Raw genomic sequence first — 25,688 nt, forward strand, 5'->3', positions numbered from 1 at the left:
TGGGGTGCTGTAATTTCTAAGCTGGTTTCTAAAGTTCTCACAAGGGCAATCTGTTCTGTATATTGTTAAGTTGGTGTCTCCATGAGGGGTAGAGTGCCTGGAGCTTCCTATTCTATCATCTTGTCACTCTGCTGTACATTTTTTTAAAAGTTTCTTTGTGGATAGAAACAGACTATAAACACAATACAGAAAATATAACAACTGATAGGTAAAAACTTTCCATCTTTAGAGAAACTAATCTACCTTTCTTAAAAAAGAACTTTAAAAGACTCTTAAACCCTTGGCACCAAGCCCTGATAGTTTACAGTTCCCTAAATAGCAACACATTCTTTTTTTTTTTAATTTAACTTTGTTTTTCTTATATAGCAGGTTCTTATTAGTTATCTATTTTATACATATTAGTGTATATACGTCAAGCCCAATCTCCCAATTCATCCCACCACCATCACCCCCCTCCCCGCTTTCTCCCCTTGTTCTCCATACGTTTGTTCTCTATGTTTGTGTCACCATCTCTGCCTTGCAAACTGGTTCATCTGTACCATTTTTCTAGATTCGACATATGTGCATTAATATACGATATCTGTTTTTCTCTTTCTGACTTACTTCACTCTGTATGACAATCTCTAGGTCCATCCACACCTCTACGAATGACCCAATTTTGTTCCTTTTTATGGCTGAGTAATATTCCATTGCATACCTGTACCACATCTTCTTTATCCATTTGTCTGTGGATGGGCATTTAGGTTGCTTCCATCACCTGGCTACTGTAAATAGTGCTGCAATGAACACTGGGGTGCATGTGTCTTTTTGAATTATGGTTTTCTCTGGGTATATGCCCAGTAGTGGGATTGCTGGGTCATATGGTAATTCTATTTTTAGATTTTTTTAAGGAACCTCCATACTGTTCTCCATAGCGGCTGTATCAATTTACATTCCCACCAACAGTGCAAGAGGGTTCCCTTTTCTCCACACCCTCTCCAGCATTTGTTGTTTATAGATTTTCTGATGATGCACATTCTAACCGGTGTGAGGTAATACCTCATTGTAGTCTTGATTTGCATTTCTCTAATAATTAGTGGTGTTGAGCACCTTTTCTTGTGCCTCGCGGCCATGTGTATGTCTTCTTTGGAGAAATGTCTATTTAGGTCTTCTGCCCATTTTTGGATTGGGTTGTTTGTTTTTTTAATATTAAGCTGCATGAGCTGTTTATATATTTTGGAGATTAATCCTTTGTCTGTTGATTTGTTTGCAAATATTTACTCCCATTCTGAGGTTGTCTTTTTGTCTTCTTTATAGTTTCCTTTGCTGTGCAAAAGCTTTTAAGTTTCATTAGGTCCCATTTGTTTATTTTTGTTTTTATTTTCATTACTCTAGGAGGTAGGTCAAAAAAGATCTTGCTGTGATTTACGTCAAAGAGTGTTCTTCCTATGTTTTCCCCTAAGAGCTTTATAGTGTCTGGTCTTACATTTAGGTCTTTAATCCATTTGGAGTTTATTATTGTGCATGGTGTTAGGGAGTGCTGTAGTTTCATTTTTAGCAACACATTCTGAAATGACTTGATTTCCTACAGTATTGCCAAACAATGTATTAAATATATTATAGATATACCTCACGTGGCCAGAAATAATTATAACTACAGTGCTTATAAAGACTAGTTCTAAATGCATTTTACATAAATGGACTTGGAATAGGAAAAGAACATCTATGACAAGTATAATATAAATATGGAAAAAACCTTTTTTTAAAAATAGTCTCCACAGAATTTAGTATAAACTACCGATACGGTCTAATAGTTTGTTATGTTGTTGGTAATTGCTAACATGTAGCAGATTGACTTTTCATAGATGATCTATAACCAATTTTTTTTTTTTTTTTTTTTTTTTTTGCAGTACGCGGGCCTCTCACTGTTGTGGCCTCTCCCGTTGCGGAGCACAGGCTCCAGACGCGCAGGCTCAGCGGCCATGGCTCACGGACCTAGCTACTCCGCGGCATATGGGATCTTCCCGGACCGGGGCATGAACCCACGTCCCCTGTGTCGGCAGGCAGACTCTCAACCACTGCACTACCAGGGAAGCCTTCTTTTTTTTTTTAAATTCTTTTTTCTTGTGCTGAGAACTTTTTTTTTTTAATTAATTAATTAATTTATTTATTTTTGGCTGTGTTGGGTCTTCGGTTCTGTGCGAGGGCTTTCTCTAGTTGCGGCAAGTGGGGGCCACTCTTCATCGCGGTGCACGGGCCTCTCACTATTACGGCCTCTCTTGTTGCGGAGCACAGGCTCCAGGCACGCAGGCTCAGTAGTTGTGGCTCACGGGCCTAGTTGCTCTGCAACATGTGGGATCTTCCCAGACCAGGGCTCGAACCCGTGTCCCCCACATTGGCAGGCAGATTCTCAACCACTGCACCACCAGGGAAGCCCTAACCAATTACTTTTGTTAATTAAAATTAAGGTAAAATGCTGAATTTGACTTAACATAAAATTAAAAAGAAACATACCATCATATACCATTTTCTCTGAAAAATATTTAAGAGTCAATCATCACATTGAAAGAATTATGATCTGGAATATCACAACATACCCTGCATCCAAAAATTTATGCAAAATAGATACAATATTAGACTGAAAGTAAAAATTGATTTCTTATGCTAGAATTCACCAAATCTCATAATAGGCCATCACTCTTCTTTACATACATTAAAAATGCCACATAAACATAAGAAAGGGAAGAATGAACTTTTGAGTACCTAAGAGAATACCTATAGGTACTCGAAAAAAAATGTTTGCTTAACTGAAGTGAAAAAGCTAAATACATCATCTTCTCAGAAGAGACTTCATGCGATTACACACACAAACACATATAAAAATTAGCACTTACCAAAAGACTGTAAAATTGCTTAATCAGAACAGATACTACTCTCAGCAAACGCATGCAGATAGGAAAATATGGTTTTTCAACTGGTGCTGGAGAAGATGAAGTGCTGGAACCTTGTCTGAACTTTATATTTGGAGAAAAGAGCTTTATCACAAGAGGACATACCCTTTCTTTGAGGAGGAAACTAAATTCCTGATGCTATTTGCAAAGATTAAAAAAAAAAAGAAAAAAAAGAAGAATTAACTTAGTTTGTACTTAATGCTTATAAAACAGTCTCACAGTTAATAATAATCTTTAATAATCAGTATGAATAATTTAGCTTTATTATAAGTTTATACAGTTTATTATTTTACCATTTTACACACAATTCTGAAATTAGTATTGTTCTTTGAGAATATAAGATCAAACAATATTTCAAGAAGTTTTAAAAAGAATCTAAGTTGAACATTTAATAATTTTGGAATTAAAACGATGTTTATTACTAGGAATTTTAATTTTAGTAGGACACTAGCAATTAAAAACATAAAGAACAAAAGAAAGAAAATACATTACACAAATTCAAACAGATAAAGCATTTAAATAGGCAGCTGACCAAAAATCTGATTAATAAAGTATAATAAATTATATAATTCAGATTTTATTTTGCAAAGATAATTCTATTCATGCATAGAAGATTTACTAATTAATATTTTGTTCTACTTAGATTGCTTGAACAGAACACAAAAAGCTGATAAAAACACAATGACAAACAAGCATAATTATTTTAAAGTCTGGGAATCTTGCAAAGAATTCTTAAATTTTACTTAGAATTATGGCATATTATGCAGAAAAGCTCCCTTAACCTATTAATGCCTTGACTATATTAGCCAAAAGTAGTCCCATTATACTGACAATACAAAGTCCAGTCTATATTTAATGTCTAATCTCAAATATATATTATTCTGTTGTTTTAAGCATCTCAATTTCATTGAAGCCGCAAATCTACCAATCTAATCCTTTAATCTTACCAAAAAAAGGAAAAATAAGGCATAGAGCAGTTTATCTGTTCAGAATCACAAAATTTGTAAAATGTATTTTTTAAAAAAAATCAGGTTCATTCAAGGAAAAAAAATCAGCTTCACTAGAGAAAAAAAAAGAAAGAAAACACAGATAAGTAAAAAATAAAAGCTTTGCTTCATCTCACCTCCCAGAGATAAGTTAGTGAGTCATCATTGTTGACTCCAAATATATATCCTTCTAGTCTTTTATATCCATTTTTTAAAATATCTTTATTGGAGTATAATTGCTTTTATATCCATTTTAATGTACTTTTAATTCTTCCCCCCAAAAAATGGGATCTTAAGAGTTAAGTGATTTGAAATTCTACTCTCAAATCTACAGTAGTTTCACTGACAAAATGAAAAGCATAGTTAAGTCCGTTTTCATACTTTATTAAATAACCTTAGGTATTGGTTAATTCATAAATGTTACAGACAACTCTGAAAAGTTTTATCTATTCACTTTTCCCCCTCACTATTCAACTAGCTGCAACTGGGTTTCCTCCACAACCCCCATCAACCACTCCATCTCCACTGAAACTATTCTCATTATACTCATGATCTCTGCGGACAAACACTGCCCTTTCAGTCTTACCAAATTTCTTTGAAGCACCTGACATAACTGATTACTTGGTTCATCTTGAAGCTTTCTCTGCTTTTGTCTTTTATTATGCCACAGTCTCTCAGATACATTCCTACATTTCTGGCCCCCATGTTCTTAGTCTCTTTTGTATGCTCATCCTTTCATGCCCAACCATTTAACAATGAGGTTCCTCAGAGCTCCAGAATATCAGGTCCTCACTTCCATATGTTATCGCCATAGGTGATCTCATTCACTCCCATACCTTCAATTAAAAACTATATGCCAGTGAAGTTTAAATTTATAACTTTAGCCCAAAACCTTACTTCTGAGCTCAAGATGTATAAATTAAACTACCATTTTGTGTACACTCAGGTATCTCAAAATGAGTAAGTTCAAAACTGAATAAACTATCCTTTCTAGCAAAAGTTCTGCCCATAGAGTATTCCACCTTAGTAGCAAGCAACACATTGCTCAAGCCAGAAAGCCAAAAGTCATCTTTGATTAATAAGTATAATTAGTCCTATAACTCACTGATTTTATTTTGAAGAAGGTAAAAGACTGCTTTTTTTACTCACATTTCAATGATTTATTCAGCATTTACTTGCTGACTGTTTAATATGTACCAAGCACTGTGCTAGGTAAAGGAATTCAAGGTTAAGTTCGATTTTTTCCCTGCCCTTATAAAGCTTATTTTCTAAAAGAGAAGACAGATCCTTTCTTAGAGCCACTGCTCTGGAATATTCTTTTCCTATACTACCTATTTCCCCCAACTAACTACTCTTTATCTTTCAGGTGAAAGCTTCATAGCCTTCATTCATCACCAACTCTCCACCAGGTTTGGTACCTATGTTACTCATTTCCATAGCACTTTTTATACTTTTCCCTCACAGCACTCATCATGGCTTATCATTCAGTTAATGTTTTTCTTCCAATTAGATTGGTAAGTGCCGCAAGGGCAGGAATTTTATCTGTCTTATTTAAATTCTGTATCCTTGACACTGAACACATGGACTAGCATATTGTAAGGGATTGGTAAATTTTGATTGGATGAGTGAATAATGAGTGAATGAAAGCAAATATTTCTCTCTTGAAGAAAACTTTGTAGGTGTAAATTTTAGGATCTTACACAGAATAATTCTTTTTTCTCCTCTGCATTATAGCAGGAAGAATAAAGTAGAATAGATTATGGGTACAATAAATCTGGAAACATTTTTTCAAATCTTTTCCTACAAAGTTAAAAAACATAATCCAAACTATAGACATTTCAAATTCAAATTCATTGTCTATGGCCATACCACCCTGAACGCACCCGATCTTGTCAAATTCAAATTCATTTACAAATTCATTCACTCATTCATTTAAATATTTATTGAACACCTGTCATATGCCAGGCACCACTATAGGCACCTATACAACAGTGAACTAAGTCCCTGCCTCATAGAGCTTACTTTCCTGTAGGGGAAGTGAGATCAACTAATGTACAAATACATATGTCAGGAGGAAATAAATGATACAAAGAAAAATAACAAGGAGTAAGAAAGACAAGGGTGCTGCCATGAAAAACAGCCGCCATTTTACACAGTGGTGAGGAAAGTTTATCTGGTAGGTTGACCATTGAGTAAAGACCTCAAAAGAGTAAGAGAACAAGCCATATGGGAGAAAAGCATTCCGGGTTCAGGAAGCAGGAAGTACAAAGGCCTAGGAGCAGAAGTCCACCTGGGTCATTTAGGAACAACAAGAATGACACTGTGGCTAGAGGGTGAGGGCACTTACAAACTATGAAACCTTAGACAAATTATTTAACCCTCTTAAAGTCTTAGCTTCCTCCTGTGTAAAGTAGGAATAACTGGTACTTCTCAGGCATTTGTGCAGCTTAAAGAGAGTATGATATATAAGGAATTTAGCAAAGTCACAGCACAGAGTAGGCAGTCCAAAGTGGTAGCTGTTACAGCTATCAGTTTATACAAGATGATCAGTCGAGTTGTATCTACACTTATCCTATACTAATACAAGAAAGGGAATCATCAGTTAATATTGTTATCATTGAAAGCACTGAACAGTTGTCTAACACGGACCAAAAATTATGAACCATGTAGTAAAAGTTTCAGTCCCAACTCTTGGGCTAAAGGACCTTCTACTTTTTTCTCACTTGATTCACACATTTTTAGGTAAAAGCAAGGATAAAATAGATGACTTAGGGAGGGGCAGCATGGTAGGGAAAGGAGCTAGAGTAGTAGTTAAAAGTTCTAAGTTTTTGTTCAAGATCTGCTAATAACTAAAGAACCCCATGTAAATCACTGAATCACTTTTGGACTTTAGCTTCTTACAGGTAAAATGAAAAGTTTGAATTCTTTCTCACTTTTTCCCCTATTAACCTTCTGTTTTGAAATATTCTGTATAGCACATTAAATTTATTAAGCATTGACGACTTCTTTCTTCCATTTAAATTATGTTAAAGCACAAAGCTGCATACAAACAAGTAAAAAAATTAGCGACAATTTTTTAAGGCTTTTAAATATTATAAAAATAGCTCACGTACCACATTCCTCTGTACACCCTTAGATTGGGAAATGCTTGACTAGACACTCTAGGAATTCCTTCTAATGTTAAAATTTCAAACTGCTTGGGCACAACAAAAATTAAGATATCAGCAAATTATTATATGTCTAAAGTCTAAGGTTATAATTTTTTGCATTTTTTAATGTGGGGGAAAAATACATGTTACTCTCTTGAAAAGTATCTGTGAAAAAATTAAAGATTAATTTTGTTGCAAGATACTACAAATGGCTTACTTGTAAAAAGACTTGTGGAAAATCATTCAAGACTGACTCAAGTAATTCGAGGCCAAATGTTCGGGTCATTTCTGTCATGCCTACTAGCCAGTAAGGGGCATCAGCATTAACCAACTGACAAAGGTCCTGGGAAAATAAATCAAACAATGAATAAAAAATAAATAAAATATTTCACATGCTGGAATGAAATGTCCTTTCATTTTATAGTTCACAAAATTTTTTTTAAAGTATCTCTTCTTAAATAATAGGTTTTACTCCTTAGAAACTAAGTACTGGTAATTCAAATTTTGATTAATTGTATAGTTGATTATGTAAGTAAACTAAATATATAGAGTGCACAGATAAGTGGTTATTCTAACATGGTTTTAATGAAAAACCACTTAACCCTTTAACCAAAATTAATAAAATTTTAGTGCAGGTTAATCTTATTTTATTCACGACAAGTAATGTAAAAATCAGGTATTTGCATATCAAATTACATTAGGTAGAACAGAAATTTAGTACTTTAATTTTCCTATTAAAGGAAGTATTTTATATGACTAGTCATCCCTAATATATCTAGTTCAGGGTTTAATTCATTTTATTTCCTTAAAGTGAAACATAACATTTCATCATGTTAATTAGCTATAGATGCTCTTTAATGTTTTAGAATTTTTTTTAAATACAGGTATCACGGGCTTTTCAAAAGTTCGCTTTACCACTTAGCTTTTACAGAAGACCTATGTTAGCACCTGTTTTCTCTAACCAGAAGAAATCTGAAGAGGATTTTCACTTTTACAGAAAAAAAAAAAAAAAAAAAAAAAGGCAAAAGTGAAAATCGTGTCAGCACTTGCTTTGCAGCGAGCCCATAGTAGAGGCAGCACACACCCTAGGCAGCAACAGTGGTACTGCCAAGCTCTTTCCCCGGGAACTACACTCAGCATCTCAGCATCAAGCTGCCATAGCTTTGAACTGTGTCTGTGAGCATCTGTGCTTTATCTCGATCTATTTTGTGCATTCGTTAGGTAATTGTGTACTAAGGTAATTGCTTTTTCACTTTAGGCCATTTTGGCTTATGAAAGGTTTCACCGAAATGTGCTACTGTCAGATAGTGGGGGTAACCTGTACCTCTTTGACACTATAAAATTGGACAATTAAAAAAAATGATGCTTAAAAAACTGAATCAGATACAAAATTCCAAAATCAAAAATTCATACAAAACTATATTGTATAATAAAAATTATTCTTATCAACTGAAATACCTGGAAAAGCATATATGCATCCTTAGCACAAGGTTTGAGGGTACTGACAGATCTTCTGTTACTATTTCCTTGGACTAGTACTGGTTCTACAACATCTGCAATCAAAATTAGAGGGGTTTAAGAGTTCATAATGACCGTTAATAAATCATATATACTGTCTAAAAGGTATGCTTAAAATAAATACTTATTTATAGAATTATAAACTTTAATAATAACTTCAGAACCATGCCTCCAAAATGGAAACAAAAATTGGGAATCCCATTTTTACACAAAATGCCATAAAAATCACTCTTCACTATCTTACATTCATTTTAATAAACTTAGTATCTTTACACATACATTTGATTTTCTCAGTACCCCTTTCTCCAGTCTCTTTATTTCATGGATTTAAAATCCACATGATCTTTGAATGTACCATTAAATATCAAACATATAAATATTTATCACATGGTTAATTTCTCTATCATCTCTCCATCTTCAAAAGAATTAACGGCTTGATCTGCCACAAGTACTATGTCAGTCACAGGTATTGACTAGCTAAGAGTCAACTAGAATGGGGCTTCCCAATTTCTTCGAATACTAAGAAGATATTATTCCCTGTAAGCTATGACAGCCTGTTTTGAATAAATGTTGACTCAATGACTACTTGAAAAGAAAGAGGTTCTAAGTATTTTCTACCTTATTAGAAAGCATTAAATGAGATATTAGTCTTTAGAGACATACAGGCAAAACTACCAATCCAGAACTTATATTGAGATTATGAATATACAAGACATTCAAACTGGAGAACTGCCCTGTTTTATCCCTTAAGTTTAATTCCTTAATATTCCAAACTGCTAGAATTCCACCTGCATTTCCCCTAGGAAAAGTGAGACAAAAGTCAGTGGGAATATTCTAATAAACCAACAGACTAAATGTCTGAAACTGAATGTGAAAAATCTGACCAATGGTTAATTTCAGGAAAAGTGAAGCAATTATTAGAGTAGGCACCATTATTACTTACTAGTATTGCCGTTTTTTACCAGTATTACCAAAAAAACACCAAATGATATGAAAGATTGCTAATATCAAGAGTTTAAGGGGAGGGCTTCCCTGGTGGCGCAGTGGTTGAGAGTCCGCCTGCCGATGCAGGGGACACGGGTTCGTGCCCCGGTCCGGGAAGATCCCACATGCCGCGGAGCGGCTGGGCCCGTGGGCCATGGCCGCTGAGCCTGCGCGTCTGGAGCATGTGCTCTGCAACGGGAGAGGCCACAACAGTGAGAGGCCCGCGTACCGAAAAAAAAAAAAAAGAGTTTAAGGGAAAGAAAAAACTATGTAAAGGGAAAAAAAAGTTTAATCTTTTGTTTCTTGACTCCATAAAACAGAGAGATTGCTCTTGGTAGCACCTTATGATCTTTTCAACTGATCATGGGAAAAAATTTACTTTTCATCCAATAAGGGTTAACAAATGAAAAAAAGGTTAAAAGTTATCAAATTATAAAAATTATAACAGAAGCACAGTATCTGTAAGCTCTGTGACAGGACATGTTTCTAAGTTTTTAGGAAATGTAAATCACAAAGAAAAAGATGCTAAAAATTACAAATATTTGATGAAAATATGAAAATATTAAACTTTACATTATATAAATAATCTTGATTAATACATGTTAATAGGCAGAGACAAAGATTCACATGAGGGAAGCTCACTCTTGGGAATTTACCCTAAAGAAATAATTCATATGGAAATATATATGTAGGAAGACACTCAAAACAATACTAAACTATTGAACACAAGTAGTTCATTAAATTATAGAATAGCCACAAAATATAGTGCAACCATTAAAATTTCAATTACAAAAATAACATGAAAAATTCATATAATGTAATGTTTGGCTGAAAATACTTATAATGCAACATCTGGTGTGAAATGTGAAATTATCATCTTCGATATGAAATTATGAATATATTAGAAATAAACATGGAAAATAGAGTCCACTTCTTAGGGTGATAAAATTATGGGGGATTTATCTTTTGAATTGCCATTATCAATAATAATGAAGTTAAAATGAACAGGCTTTTTTAAATTTTTTGTGTGTGGTACGCGGGCCTCTCACTGTTGTGGCCTCTCCCATTGTGGAGCACAGGCTCCGGATGCGCAGGCTCAGTGGCCATGGCTCACAGGCCCAGCCGCTCCGCGCCATGTGAGATCTTCCCGGACCAGGGCACGAACCCGTGTCCCCTGTCTTGGCAGGTGGACTCTCAACCACTGTGCCACCAGGGAAGCCCTAACAGGCTTCTTAAAGTATTCTAATTTTTAGGTAGCCTAAGTTCATAGGGGAATGGCTGACAATCAATAAAAGAGAAAAGCATGGATGTTAGAGCCACCCACTGTCAAAAGGAAACAACTTTTTTCACTTTACCTCTGTGTCGTTCATCTTCAGCAACCATCCTCTCAAAAACAACAGTAACAACTTGTCGCACTGTAGCAGCAGCTGTATTATTTGTAATATTATCTTTTGTGAAGTGTAGTCGAAAACAAAGAACAATTGCCTGAAAAAATAATTTCCATTTAGTGTGAAATAAGATTGAGGAACATGGTTATTATCTTTATTTTATCTGATGTAACCCAAAATTAAATAATTTGTTTTGCTGCTTCAATCACCTACACTAAAAGTCTCACTCTTTCATATAATAAAACTACAAAAAGCTCAGCATTTTGAAATAATTCAAACTCTCAGTAAATACACAGACACATAAGATTGACCAAGGTAATGTGAAATACTCCTTTCACAATCTGGTTCTTTTAACATGTATACAATAATGTGTTGTGCTTTTATTTTCCCAGAACTTTTTTTTTGCAAATAGCAAGTACTCAAACTTTGTTGTATCACTAAATCACCTGCAGAAATACTATATAAACTTGCTAAGCATATAAATGAATAAAATAATTTTTAAAAAAGGAATCATTTTTTCTTTTAAAATCAACTTTATTAAGGTATAATTTATATACAATAAACTGTATCCCTTTAAAGTATATGATTTTATGAGTTCTGACAGTTATATTCACCTATGGAACTACTGCCACAACCAAGTATGACATTTCCACCATCCTAAAAGTTTCCTTGTGCTCTTGCAGTCCATTTTTTCCTCCACCCTTGGCCCCAGGTAACCACCAATCTGCTTTTATCACTATAGATTAGCTGGTATTTTCTATACAAATAGAATCATTCAGTATGTGCTCTTTTCTGTTTGGTTTCCTTCACTTGTAATATTTGTGAAATTCATCTACGTTTTTCTTTGTATCAGTAATTTATACTTTTTTATTCCATGGTATGACTATACCACATTCTACTTATCCATTCACCTCCTGATAGACATTTGGGTTGTTTCAGTTTTTGGCTACTGTACAAAAAGCTGCTGTGAACATTCACATACAAATCTCAATGAGGACATGTATTTTCATTTACCTGGGTAAGTAAACACCTAGGAGTGAAATGGACAGATCACATAGTAAGTATAAGTTAAAATTTTAAAGAAACTGTTAGTTTTCCAAAGTTGCTTTACAATTTTATATTCCTGCCAGCAGTATGTGTGAGTTCAAAATTATTCCATATTCTCAACAACACTTGATATGGTCAATCTTTTTAAATCTTAACTATTCTAATGGGTGTGTAACAATATCTCCTTGTGGTTTTAATTTGCTTTTCCCTGATAACTAAAGATTCTGAGGCACTTTCCATGTATTCATTAGTCAGCTGAATAGATTATTTTGTAAAGTGTCTGTTGAAATCATTTGTCCATTTTTTATTGGGTTGTCTTATGAATGAGTTGTAAGAGTGTTTTCAATAAATTCTAGATAAAAGTGCTTTGTCAGATATTTGTGAATATTTCCCCCCATTCTGTGGCTTCTTTTATGATTCATGGGTTTGTGCCCTACCTAAGAAGTCTCTACCTACCCCAAGGTCACAAAAATTTTCTCCTATGTGTTCTTCTAGAAGTTTTACAGTTTTAAAAGAAGCCATTCTTGGAGGAAAACATAATAATGGTATTTTTAAATACTATGCCTTATCATATTAATTATATTAAACATTTAAAAGAAAGCAAGCCTTTGATACCACTAACACTTTTAAAATTTCAACATAAAGGAAAAGTACATGTTATAGAGAAGCTTTCCTATTACCCAATTTTATATTATTTCTTTATACTTCATTTTTCATCCCCAAATATTACATTTCCAAATTAACCAAAATACCAAAATAAATCCTATATTTATTAATAAAACGATAATCAGTTCTTATTGCTTGGGTAGGTCAAATGATAACCTTTTATAAAATTTTAAATATATGTATCAGAACAATAATTTGATAGCTAGAAACCAAGAGGAACTATATACAACAAACATATATATAAAAATACATTAAATATTTTATAAAGCAGGTATGGGGTAAAAGAATAAGCTATTTGCAATTAAGTAAAATCTCATTATATCCTAAGAACATCAAATGAATAACTAGAAAAGAGATATAGTCTCTATACAGTATACTGTGATGGTATACTTTGCTACTTTACAAGTCAACCATCCTTAAAGGCATACAAATTATAATACAACTATTACTGAAATTCCAACAATTTCCCTAAATAGTAAATCATTAAGTAAAGACTGGTTTTTATATTACTTGCTGTATTTTCTGTTCTTTAGAAATATTTCTTAATTTTAAAAAACTTTTTAAAGAGTGAAACAAATAATAGAACAGCTGTTATATGTTCCTAAAGAGGGTGGGAATAAGAAAGGAATGAGAAATAGCTATCATACATGCAGCCTTACCTAGTATCAATGTATCAATGCCAAAAGGACATTTTTCCAGATATTTAAGGGACAGATTTAAACTATCTGGCTTACATAACATATATATGTGAAATTATTTTTAAAAGGGGGAAAGGGAGAGCTATCAGGAATACCCAAGGTAATTGTGGAGAACACTGATACCTCAAAACACATTTTTTTTTCTTTTCCTCTTTCTCTATTCCTTTTCTGCCACATCCTATTCATAACTAAGCCTGTCAGCTATACCCAAGGGGCTCTGCTTAATCACCCTAACCTAATTTCACTTCTAACCTGTGAAAAATAAAGCACCGATGGCTTTTAACATGCAATGTGCATTACTGCAATAGCTACAGGAAAGGTGCTGTTCAAACAGCACCAGGCTTTTCTCTTTCAGTCAGCTTATTCAAATACTGTCTCAAAGCACTTACGAACTTTGACAAACAGGCTTCCTACCTTTGAGAGTGCCTCGTCATGAACTACTGTATTGGTTGTTAAAAGAACAAGAACTGTTTGAAGCAGCTTAAGTTCTTCAAGACTATTTTCCATTAGCTGCCAAAGCATGTTAATTATATTTCCAGCTGCAGTCTGTAAAACAATGATTTTAATTATTGTCAACAAATAAAATATAGGTGTTTGGGTCCTTAAATAAGAAAAGTGATGCAGATTCATAGTGATGAAATGTTTTTCCTTATTTTACCGTCATAAGGTCAGATACAAACAATAGCCTTAAGTTAACGAACAACAAATTATCAGTTCAGATAATCTAGCAAACAGTCATGATTTTCTCTCCTACCTTTTAAAAAATAATTTATGAATAATATTCTCCGTCAGTGATATTAAAAACTTGCTTGGTTCTTAAGATTTCATCTATATTAGTGAACTATGAATTCTTAGATTACAAATGACTTGACAAAATGTACTTCGTTCTTTATTCTGAGCGTTTAATAATGAGACAATTTGGTAACCTTTTAAAATTAAGCCAATGTCCTTCAAGCACTATTGTACATTAAAATATCAGGTATGTTTTATTCTCTCCTTATGAAAACTCATGATTTGATTTGTAAGTGCACAGTTCAGATAAAATCTTCACATTACCTCAGACACAACTTCATGGGACATGAGCCTCTGAATGGCGGCTAAACATAGCTGAGTGATCTTCGGTTCCTTGGTTCCACAACCCATTAGAAAAGGCTGAACAACCTCTGAGCTGTTCTCTTTCAATGCTTTATTTGGAACACATATAAAATAAAATTTTAAACATAATTCATAAATAAGAATATTTTTATATAATTACAACCAGTAATGACAATCTTAATAAAAAATCACTTAATGTAAAATAAATACCAAAATAAAAATCAAGCAGTAAGAGTTAAAATACTTCACATAAATACTACAGACTCTGTATCTAATCTACTCCCCCTTAAGTTCAGCTCTCCCATGCCTTTCTCCTGACACTCCTTTGGTTCTCCTCCATCTTCTTCTATAAACTCTTTAATGGCAATTTCTCAGAAGTTCTATCCCACGTCAGAGAAAGACTCTATTTCTTCAATAGTGCAAAAGGGAAAACAGGAATAAGAATTCATATTCTAGAGCAGAAAAGTAATTAAAAATAGTATATACATCAACCCCACCACATTTCTGAATGAATATTCAGAAAATCCCTAGAATTTTATTATATGCCTTGAATTCATTGGCTCTAATTTCTTCTTCAAGAAGTAAACTCATTAAAAACAATAACATTACTCCTCTTATTACTGAAATATTGCTTTAAACTAATTGGATGCACATGCTGTAATTCCAAATCTTAAAATAACTCCTTCTACCAAGCCAATACTTTCAGAAGTTTTAAAATGTCAACAAAAATGTAAAAGATTAGAAAATGCACAAACTGAATTATACATAATTAAATTTACAAAATGAAATTAAATCAATACACACTTACTGAATGGCTACACAAAGATGAACAAGACAGGTTTGTCATCCTCAGGGAATTTGAATAAATAACATAAAATTCCAAGTCAAGAGAACTTTAAACTTATGTGTTTGGTATTTGTTTTCAAATGTACTACATCCATCAATTATTTTTTGACATTAAGAATTGTAATAAAGACACAGAAATCTGAGTTTTAACATGTTTTTCAAAAGAAATCGTGAGAAAGTCATCCAGAATCACCTTTAAAAGTGTAAAACTAGTGTTAACATTAATTTTATCACTTAAATCCCCTTCTTTCTTCTCCCAAAACTCCCTTTATGGTATGGCAAATAAAGACTACTATTTACTACAGCATGCTCTGCAAAGTCCCTCGGTATGCCAGTATAAATCACTGATTTAGCACAGCTAAGAGAAGGCAAATATGACTGGCAAAGAACAGTGTTTTCAAAAAAGCTCCCCTGCCTTATTTCCTTGTTTTCTTGTTCATAAAGATTTTGAATCAAAACCAGAGACATAAAATTTCCATAACAATGTCACAAAACATTTTACATGAGTGATTAAAAGATGACAATAAAGCTCAAAAAATACTATTCTGAAGCAGTAAATATCCTGCTATATTCAATTCTGCCAGAATCAATGAAGTATGAGGCCATCCTTAACTCTGCAGAACATTCCAAATTATTAAATCTTGTTCAGGCAAATATAAGTTTTCAATACTAACAAGTGGCACTTATAATTTTTATTACATTAACTTGTGTTTCTCATTTGAGTATCACAATACTCATATAGAGTTTATAGGGTATGATTTGGACCAAGTAAAACAATAAGTAGGTGGTAAAACCAGAAACTGAAAATGTCTTCTAATCCCTGGTTCACTATTCTTCCCACAACATTATGCTGCCACTCTTTAAGGTAAACAGCATTTGATGCAAATGGAAATTAAGAGTCAAAAGTGTCTAATAGAAACCAATTGCCTGAAGTCTTCAGATGAATGAAGAAAAACAATGTACTTTCATAGAGGCTCTGATGACAATGATTTTTAAGACACACCCATATCGCCAGAAAGAAAATCAGTGCCAATTACCTTTGCCAATTAAACTATGATATGATGCATTCTAATCACTTATACTTTTTCCTCACAATTTCATACTCTAGGCCAAGAAGGCCATTGTTATTTCTTATCTTTTTGATAATAGCCATTCTAACAGGTATAAGGTGATATCCTTATTGTGGTTTTGATTTGCATATCCCTGATGATTAATGATGTTGAGCATCTTTTCATGTATCTGTTGGCCATCTGTATATCTTCTTTGGAAAAAATGTCTATTTAGATCTTCTGTCCAATTTTTAATTGGATTGTTTGTTTAGGATGCCTCATTGCTTGAGAGTACTTCACTACTGTCTCTGAGATATTCTTCTAAGCTAATGACACCCATTCTGCAGGCTTTGATGGTGGTGCTTTTTTCGACCTTACCATAAGATGTTAACAGAAAGTTTTTGCACAACAACTAGGGTGACATTTCAAATAGCAATGAAACTTACATGATACCAACAATGCACCGTTAACTCAACTGATGTGACAGTATGAACAAGTTCACACATGCACTGAAAAAGACAACTACAACACTATCTGGCCCACAGTGATTCTAAGATGCCATTAATTGTAAAATGCATACCAATTTGGGGAATATTAACATGTGAAAAAACTGTGTATCTTAGAATGAATAAAATAAGGTGAGTTACACTGAAATATTGTATACATGTCAGTCACAGTTATCTGGATCTATCAAGCTGAGTTAAGCTAATAATAAAAGTAATTTTTAACTCTATTTTAATGTAAGTCAAAGGTACCCTTCCTACTTTTTTTTCTCCCAGTTTATATGAGAATACACTGGTCAAAGGAAATTTCTGTTATCCAGAATAGATGATGAAGAACAACCAAAAAATAAAACCTATTGATCTATTCTGTTTTTTGAAGCATAATGTGAAAAACGGAAACATATCTACCATATCTAGATCACAATGAAGTAATATAAAGATCGTTTTTTAGAAGTTTCTAATTATTTTTCTCTTCTGTTAAATGTCATAATGGTCCTAAGAAGAAGAAATTAACTCTACTCTTCTAATTGAGCAATTGCTGCTTTCTCTTTATAAACAATAATTTTAATTACATGCACTTAAAGGTGGCTTTACATAAAAAGCTTCCTACGGGTTTAGAGTTTAGAAACCACATTGAGGAAAAGGCTGTGCAGCAATATAAAGACATCTTGCCTTAACCATTTTTTAAAAAATCATTCCATGGAAAAAAGAGGAAAAGGTCAACTCTTTTTAATCAAAACTTGGTGGGTGGGCGGTGGGGTGGGGAGAAAAAAAGTTTAATTTCTACCTAAGTCCCTTAAGAAGCACAACTCCTTTAACAGAATAACACTGTGTGTTTGATAAATATATTTTACTTCCAAATTTTATAACTGTGAGATCAAATGATGCACTTTCACACACCTGAAAGAGGTCCAGCAGGTCCCCATATCCTAGGGGTTTCCTTGCTCTGAGCAGTTTCACTGCAAAATTGCAGTTTTTATCCTGGAAAAAAAGAATTAAACTAGGATACCCTACTATGAATCACACTAATAGGGGTTAATAAAAGTTTTATTATAAATTTTAACAGTCATTAAATAACATATTATAATTCTTGTGAAAGAAATAAAATGTGATGCAGACATGATTGCTACCCTCAAAACCCTTAAAATCTAGTTATGGGAAAGACTGATATTTCTAACAGTAAAAAAATTTTAATGGTTCAAAATGTCTGAAAATATTTTAAATGATTCAACATGAGGACAAATAAAAGTATGAGCAGCTTCATCTTAAAAGTACATTACAGGAAAAGGAAGAATGATGTTGGTACAATCGGTTAGTAATTTTGCAAAAGAAAAAAAAATCTAGGTCCTCATGTCACCCCATATATTATAAAGAAAAAATCAAACCATAGAAAAACTAGAAGACAATGAAAATGATTATCAACTATGTGGAAGGAGAAGGACTGCCTAAGTGGAGAGCAACAAATAAGAAAAATTAGTTAAATTATGTAAAAATTAAAAGCATCTAGATAAAAAATTAAAAGGTAAATGATGCAGAAAATATGATATAAACACGATGAGAAGTTAATATTTTTGCTATATAAATAGCTCAATTTGACAAAGAAAACACAAAAACTCCAAAAAAAAGTAATAATAAAAAGAAAATAATTTAATAATTCAGAAAAAACTGTTCAACATTAAAAAGAAATGTCAATTAAAATGAGAAGCCATTGCTTGTTCAATTACCAAAAAGATTTTTTAAAATAATAATCTGGCAAGGATGCTATAAAAATATACTCACATACTGTCAGTAAAGGCATAAACTTTTACCTTTTCAGAAAGCAGTATGATGACAAATTCTAAGAACATGTTCATGCCCTTTAATTTAATAATTTCATTTCTAGAAATGTATCTTAAAGAAATAATTCTAAATATTGAAACATGTCTAACATAAAGGAATTGTTAAATAAACTACAATCACTTGATGAAATATGGAACAATTTAAAAAATTAGAAAAGATGGCATCAAAAAAAGTATATATACGGGCTTCCCTGGTCGCGCAGTGGTTGACAGTCCGCCTGCCGATGCAGGGGACACGGGTTCGTGCCCCAGTCCGGGAGGATCCCACATGCCGCAGAGCGGCTGGGCCCGTGAGCCATGGCCGCTGAGCCTGCGTGTCCGGAGCCTGTGCTCCACGATGGGAGAGACCACAACAGTGAGAGGCCCGCATACCGCAAAAAAAAAAAAAAAAAAAAAGTATATATGATATAATATTATAAAAGGCAGGATACAAATTAAAACTGTTTAATGTTTTTTTAAAAAGGGGGGAAAACAATAAATAAGAACACATTATATGGCAGAGAAATCTCTCTGACCCATTAGGTCAGTTTGTGAGCAAGGCATTAAGTACAGCCCCCTGTATCCTCTATCCCAGATTATAGGAATAGTCTACCAACAAACCTCTGTCTTACTGATGATACGCTGAAATATACCTTTCACACTGCTGTCAGAGTAATGTACAGAGTATAAAAATATTAATATGAATGTGTCACCTTCCTGATTCAAACTCTTTCCATCAAGCTGCTCAGGAAGTTACACAATGGCAACAGTCAGATAGTGTATCCAAATAGATCGAACTGTTTTATACCGCATGTATTTAAGTAACTTCCCTTACTTACAGCTTCTACACCTTATTTGCCTGGCTAACTCCTTTTCAAACATCAAGACTCAGCTTCAGACTCCCAGGTTGGGTTAGGAGCCTTCCCAATGTTCTCGTAACAAGCCTATCTATACTTCCATCTTGGCATTTACCATACAGCCTCAGAATTTTCTGTTTGGGGTCTGTCTCCTTCATTACTCTATTAACTGGCTGACATGAACTAAATATGACAAAATTCATGTACTCAAATAATCATAACATGAAAAATTAAAGAAAGGTAGAAAAATATACTAGAGGCAGAACTCAGAGACTTACTTGCATTTTGGAGTGACTCATTTATTAGCCTATATTTAAGGAGGGCTTACTATTTATTTCCCATGTAATGTGCTAACTACTAGCAATATAAGGGAGAATAAGATACTGATCCTGACCTCAGGAAGTATGTCATCTGGAAGGGAAAATTTCTGGCAAAGAACTCCAAAAAGTAAATGGAGGAGCAGGTAAGCTAAACAGAACGAATGGCACAAACATACTTTTCAAATATATTTCTTGTATTAACATATAGATTGCAGGTGAATTATATTACCCATCTTCGTATCTCCTCTAGTGATTCTTACATAATTATTTCTTTATTAAGAATATGTTATATGATATATTCTATAGATGTCTGCAAAATATCACAAGTATATGTACTGATAAAATATACTGAAAAAAATCAACAAATTACCTTTTAATGTCAGAAAAAAAATTCCAAAGTATATTTACTCACTGCTACTTAAATTAGAGACCTTTTAGTAATAAGACTATGTAGATATGAAAAGGATGAGGGAAACTGTGAGGAAAGAAGAACACAAATCATACATAATGATTATCTATGTAAAAATTCTCTATGCATACTGACAGTAGATGAAAGCAGTCATAGGTGGATGTAACTGTTATGGTTTTCAGTTAGGGGTTAAATATACAATTTTAAAATATCACAACTTCATTGAGCTCCTTGTTTCAAATATTTATTAAAATAGCAGATTCTCTGTTTATGTAATTTCTGGGTAACACAAGCCTTCTCAGTCAATTTCAAGTATATTTATTGTAAGCTGGGATAATAAAAACAATTTGTAATATATGGCAGTCAAATGTAAGATTAAGGCACCTGGACTTCTAAATGAAAAACTTTATGTTGCTTGCTATCTCTCATTTGCAGTTTTATCTTTAAAGAAAAAGGCAATGTTGAGATAATGATCTGTATATTTGCATCGATGCTGACATTACCTGGCATAGCATTCCCACTTATGTCAGCATTCATGACAGCAGTGAAAACAAAGAAAAATAAACATTAAAGGAGGATGCTTAAAAGAAGGGGAGATGTAAAGCAAAGACTTATTCTGTAATGTAAATAAACTTTCCTTGGAAAATAAATCTAAGAAAACTAAAGTTGGTTAAAATCTATGCTAAGTACTGTTTAATCAGATTAGTCAATCCTAATTAAGGGTTCTGATTTTTATAGCAACCTTTTATATTTTCTGAATATGCAGAGATATCTGAGAATTCAGTATCTCATTTCATTTGAGACTCCTCAATTGTTTGATATCTTTAACATCCATTACAGCACAGAAGTAGTAACCTATAGTCTTTAGAACTACAGAGAAGTAAACACTTCTCAGGAAATAAAAAAGTTAACTAAGAATTTTTCTCGGTGTTAACTATACCTTGAATTAAGTACTTTAGAAATGACATATTGACAAATTTAAACTCTTTCCTTTTTCTTAGGAGCCTTTGATTTTTCAAGATGACAGTGGTCTAAAATCTACAAATTTTTACTTAGCAATTGCTATAAATACTTGGTTAAAATACTAGAAAAAAGTTTAAATGTTAATATAGCTCCTCAAGTACATGGTTGGATGCTATGGATATTATAGCATGAACTATTAATTGTATGTGCATAAAGATTTGTTCTAACTTGATTTAAATAAAGCTAACTGAATTAAAATGAAATTAATAGCCAGCTTATATATTAAACTCATACTGAGACAAAATTTTTCTTACTTGTCCTTAATATGAATTAGACACTTTACTTGGTACAGAACTCTGTAACAGACAGTGATTCTCTGAAGAAATCAGTCTTTCTAAAAATTCTATCAACTACAGACTTAATGAAATTTTCTATTATTGGAGATTAAGGACTTACCATGATATCAGCAATGACAGTAGCAAACGTAAATATTTGTAATGATATTCTAATATGATTGGACTATGATGTCTCCAACTTAAAAATACCCAGGCCCATAATTTATCTTGAAACATTAATTTCCTCATGGTAGCTAATCAACCCAACATGCATCTCCCAAACCCACTTGCCCATCCTCCCAATCCAACCATACATACCTGTGCCTTTACCCACCACTTCACTATACCCCTTTTCTCAACATGCACACAGAGCATTATCCAATGCTGTGAATAATGTTATAAAACTCTTTGGTGTTTTGTCAGAATATTCAAAATCAGAGAAGCTGTGAAAAACAGATGCAACTTAACAGGGCTAACCCTAAGCTGACAAGTGAAATCCACTCTCACCTGTCACCCCTAAACTGTCCCCTAAGTCTTCATTACATTTTGTAATACTGTTTGAAATTCCACCATTTAGGGATTTACTGGTATTCTTTTAAAAATGTAAAGAGACTTAAGAGAGTTAAAGAGATTCTTTACTATTTGGACTTTGTGTAAATTAACTTAATAGGACTGCTTTTCTCCTATAACTAGCTGAGACCAATAGCACTACTGGAATTGGAAATGCAGATTGAAGGATCAGCGAAGTAAGCAATGGTTAAATATAAACACTTGGGAGGGAGTACATAGTGTCAAAACCTCACGATACCGTGGCAGCACACTGCAGCAGGAAGAACATGGGCTCTGAACAGCCTGGGATTTGAATCTGATTCCACCACTTACCATGCGACCTTAGGCCAGTAACTTAAATCTCTTTGCATCTCAATTTGCTCTATTATTAAATAAGAGTATTTCCCCACAAGGTTGTCATATAAGAAAGAGTGGCCCAAATGCCTCACATGTAACAGATTCTCAAAAAATGCCAGTTTCCTTCTTTTCCATGTTCATTATTGAGGCAAGAAGAGAAAGGCACCAAGGAAAAGAAAGAAGCAGACTGAGTATCAAAAGGGTGCCAGAGAGAAACTCTTGAAAATTCCTCCCTGAAAAGCAGGGTCAATCAAAAGAATGTTAGGAAAACACTTTTCTCTGTTTTTTCCCATTTTTTCTTCATGACCATGTTGTCTTAGTCTCAGGACTCAAAACTCATATAGTACTACTAAATTTTTAATGCTATATTATGACCTTATATTGTATTAAAGATAAAATAGGTCTTAGAAGGTGGTCTGAGAACCAATCTTCCATTCAATTCAACAAATATTAATCGAATGTCTCTTATGGGTAAGATGTATCTTAGGTGATTGATAAGAGGTGGAGGACAATACAAAGATGAGTAAGAAAGATCCTTTCCTTCAAGGAGTTAGTAGTTTTAAGTTTTCTGATTTCAGAGAATCGTACAGCATTCATCTCTGGGAAACCCAATTAGTTCATAAATTAGGGACTTTCACATGTTCTTTATTATCATGGATAGCATGTTGGGGCATAAGAAAGAGATGCTATAAAAAAAACTTATGGGTTTTAAGATTCTACTTTTACTATTAGTCAAATTTTCATTAATTGTTGAATTTTTAATGCAAAAAAATTACCTGCCAAAATTTCGGTGTTTCGTGCAGCTATTGTTTTAACTTTTATTATTCCTGATTCAGCAGCCTGCAAGAATAAAAATAATTAGAACATAAAACTTACTATTAACATGAATTATCTAGGGAAAAGAAATCATATATGATAAAATATCAAGCACAGAGTCAGTCACTATTATTTTTTTATTTTCCAAACTTCAGATACTAAAGCCTAGTAGTGAAACACACATTAAATGGAATAAAATGTGATTAATTTGATTATTCACATGTAAACTCTGCACTACAGCATGTTGCCTTTCTATGCCTTAAAATGCACCTGGAGGGCTTCCCTGGTTGTGCAGTGGTTGGGAGTCTGCCTGCCGATGCAGGGGACACGGGTTCGTGCCCCGGTCCGGGAAGATCCCACATGCCATGGAGCGGCTGGGCCCATGAGCCATGGCCGCTGAGCCTGCGCGTCCGGAGCCTGTGCTCCGCAACGGGAGAGGCCACAACAGTGAGAGGCCTGCGTACCGCAAAAAAAAAAAAAAATGCACCTGGAATCCCTAGTCTCTCACATTTAAATCTTCAGAAAATAAAAAATAATAAACAAAAACAAAGCCTAATGAAAAAAATTAGGTTTCTCTTTCCCATTTCACACTTCTCTCTCAACCATAAAAAAAATTTGCAACACACTGCAAAATCAAGTAAAACTGCTTTGAATTAGGAGAATGAATAACTAAGAACTCTGTCACTACTTTTAGATTGCGTTTTTTTAAACACCCATTCAGTTTTCATAAGGTGTCTCAATCACTTCAACATAAGTATGTTGAGCTGGCAGTACTTGAAAGTCATATGGCATTTTACACTATGCCACAGAACTGTGGTGTTCAATATGGGAGTCATTTGGCTACATGTAGCTACTAAGCACTTTATATGTGGCTAGCCTGAATTGAGTTGTGTTCTAAGTATAAGAAATACATGAGATTTTGAAGACTTAGTATGAAAAAAAGAATGTAAACTATCCCTGAAATATTTACATTGATTAAATGTTGAAATGATAATATATACTGGATTATATATGTACTGGTTTGAATATACTGGGTTAAATATGATATATTATTAAATGTTTCTTTTTACTTTTTTAATGCAATTTAAAATTACATATATGGATTGCATATTCAGCCCACATTATACTTCTACTGGACACTGTTGACATAAAATATTGATATATAACATCCATTACAGAAACTCAGGACATTTTTACTATCAAGAAATATGCCTATTTTATACTTATACTGATCTCCATACCTCCAAAAATAATAAATACTCATATATGTTCAAGTTTTCCTATTAATTTGCTTGCTACTTGTTCATTGATTTTTATCTCCTACTGTTTACTAAGGGACAAGTGGTAGCAGGCTCTAAAGGTTTAAAAATAATTATGGAAGAACCCAGTGTCCTTTGGGTTATTAGGTTGAGGACCAGTGGATTAATGCATAAAACAAATAACACACTGTAGGCTATACGATGTATAGTAGACCTTTGTCATTTTTCTGGCTTCCAAGAACCTGAAGCCCTTGTCTGTGATCGGAGAACTCAACTTTATGAGTTTTGATGCAAGACAGAGCCTATCTTCCACTATTCAAAATTTAAAATGCCAGATACTTGTTTTCCCACATACCCTGGCAGCCTCCGATTATCCAAACAGGCACACCCGCCAGGAATTATGAATACGGAGGCTAGTGGCACAGAAAAGCAGAGACAAGATGGAATTCTGTCTGACAACAGCCACAGTGGAGCCAGCATCTAGTTTCCAAGGGCAGTGACGGCAGCAGAACCAGTGGTGGCATGGGGTGGCCAGCACAACCAGCAGTGCAATCTAAGGCACCCAGTCACTGTTCAGCAGAGACAACAGTAATGGTCTCACTGGCAATGAGTTTTGCTGTGGTTCTTAGCTGTTCAGCCTCCCTTCGTTCCTGTAATTTCTAAGGCTCACTCCATCCAGCCTTCTACCAATTCTGTGAGACCCTCAATGTTTTATCAGTAAACTTAATTTCTGCTTAAATCAGCCCGGGTCAGCTTTCATTGCTCACAGCTAAGAAGCCTAACGGATATACTACAACTCACTTCTACAACTTTAAGAGATGGAAATGTCCCATATTAAATGAACATAGCTACTAGCAGGAAAATATAGTCAAAATAAATTACTCCAGGGAAAAATTATTGAGTTTCTGATTATCTGGGGGCAGTGCATATTAGAAACACCAGGAGCTTTAAAAAAAGAAAAAAGCTTGATGCCCAGGTTGCAACCCATTTCAATTAAATCAGAATGACTGCCAGTGGGAGTCAAGCACTGGTATTTTTAAAAATCTTCAGGTGATTCCAATATGCAGCAAAATTTAAGAGGCTACTGTAATAACATAAGCAAAAGATGATGCTGGATAGGCCTGAGGTGATAGTGACTGAGATGGTA

General features: G+C 33.8%; 1 protein-coding gene across 8 annotated transcripts in view; it reads right to left on the reverse strand.

Moving 5' to 3' along the window:
- The window catches only part of MON2 (MON2 homolog, regulator of endosome-to-Golgi trafficking), a 121,675-nt gene that overhangs the window by 83,266 nt on the left and 12,721 nt on the right, over window positions 1-25,688 (reverse strand). For 6 of the 8 annotated variants that reach the window (XR_013830545.1, XM_079937218.1, XM_079937217.1 and 3 more), the window contains exons 2-8: window positions 23,243-23,306; window positions 14,423-14,550; window positions 13,781-13,912; window positions 10,923-11,052; window positions 8,524-8,618; window positions 7,283-7,408; window positions 2,874-3,068 (exon numbers count right to left, since the gene is read on the reverse strand). Coding sequence is in view for 7 of the 8 variants with exons in the window: in XM_079937218.1 (XP_079793344.1) it covers window positions 2,874-3,068; window positions 7,283-7,408; window positions 8,524-8,618; window positions 10,923-11,052; window positions 13,781-13,912; window positions 14,423-14,550; window positions 23,243-23,306 (870 nt within the window). In the remaining variant the exon portion in view is untranslated. Of the gene's footprint in view, window positions 1-2,873; window positions 3,069-7,282; window positions 7,409-8,523; window positions 8,619-10,922; window positions 11,053-13,780; window positions 13,913-14,422; window positions 14,551-17,759; window positions 17,841-23,242; window positions 23,307-25,688 lie in introns of those variants that run through there. The other 2 variants (XM_079937220.1, XM_079937219.1) reach the window with 2 other exon arrangements.

This window comes from Stenella coeruleoalba (genome assembly GCF_951394435.1).
Source record: "Stenella coeruleoalba genome assembly, chromosome: 11".
Taxonomy (NCBI): domain Eukaryota; kingdom Metazoa; phylum Chordata; class Mammalia; order Artiodactyla; family Delphinidae; genus Stenella; species Stenella coeruleoalba.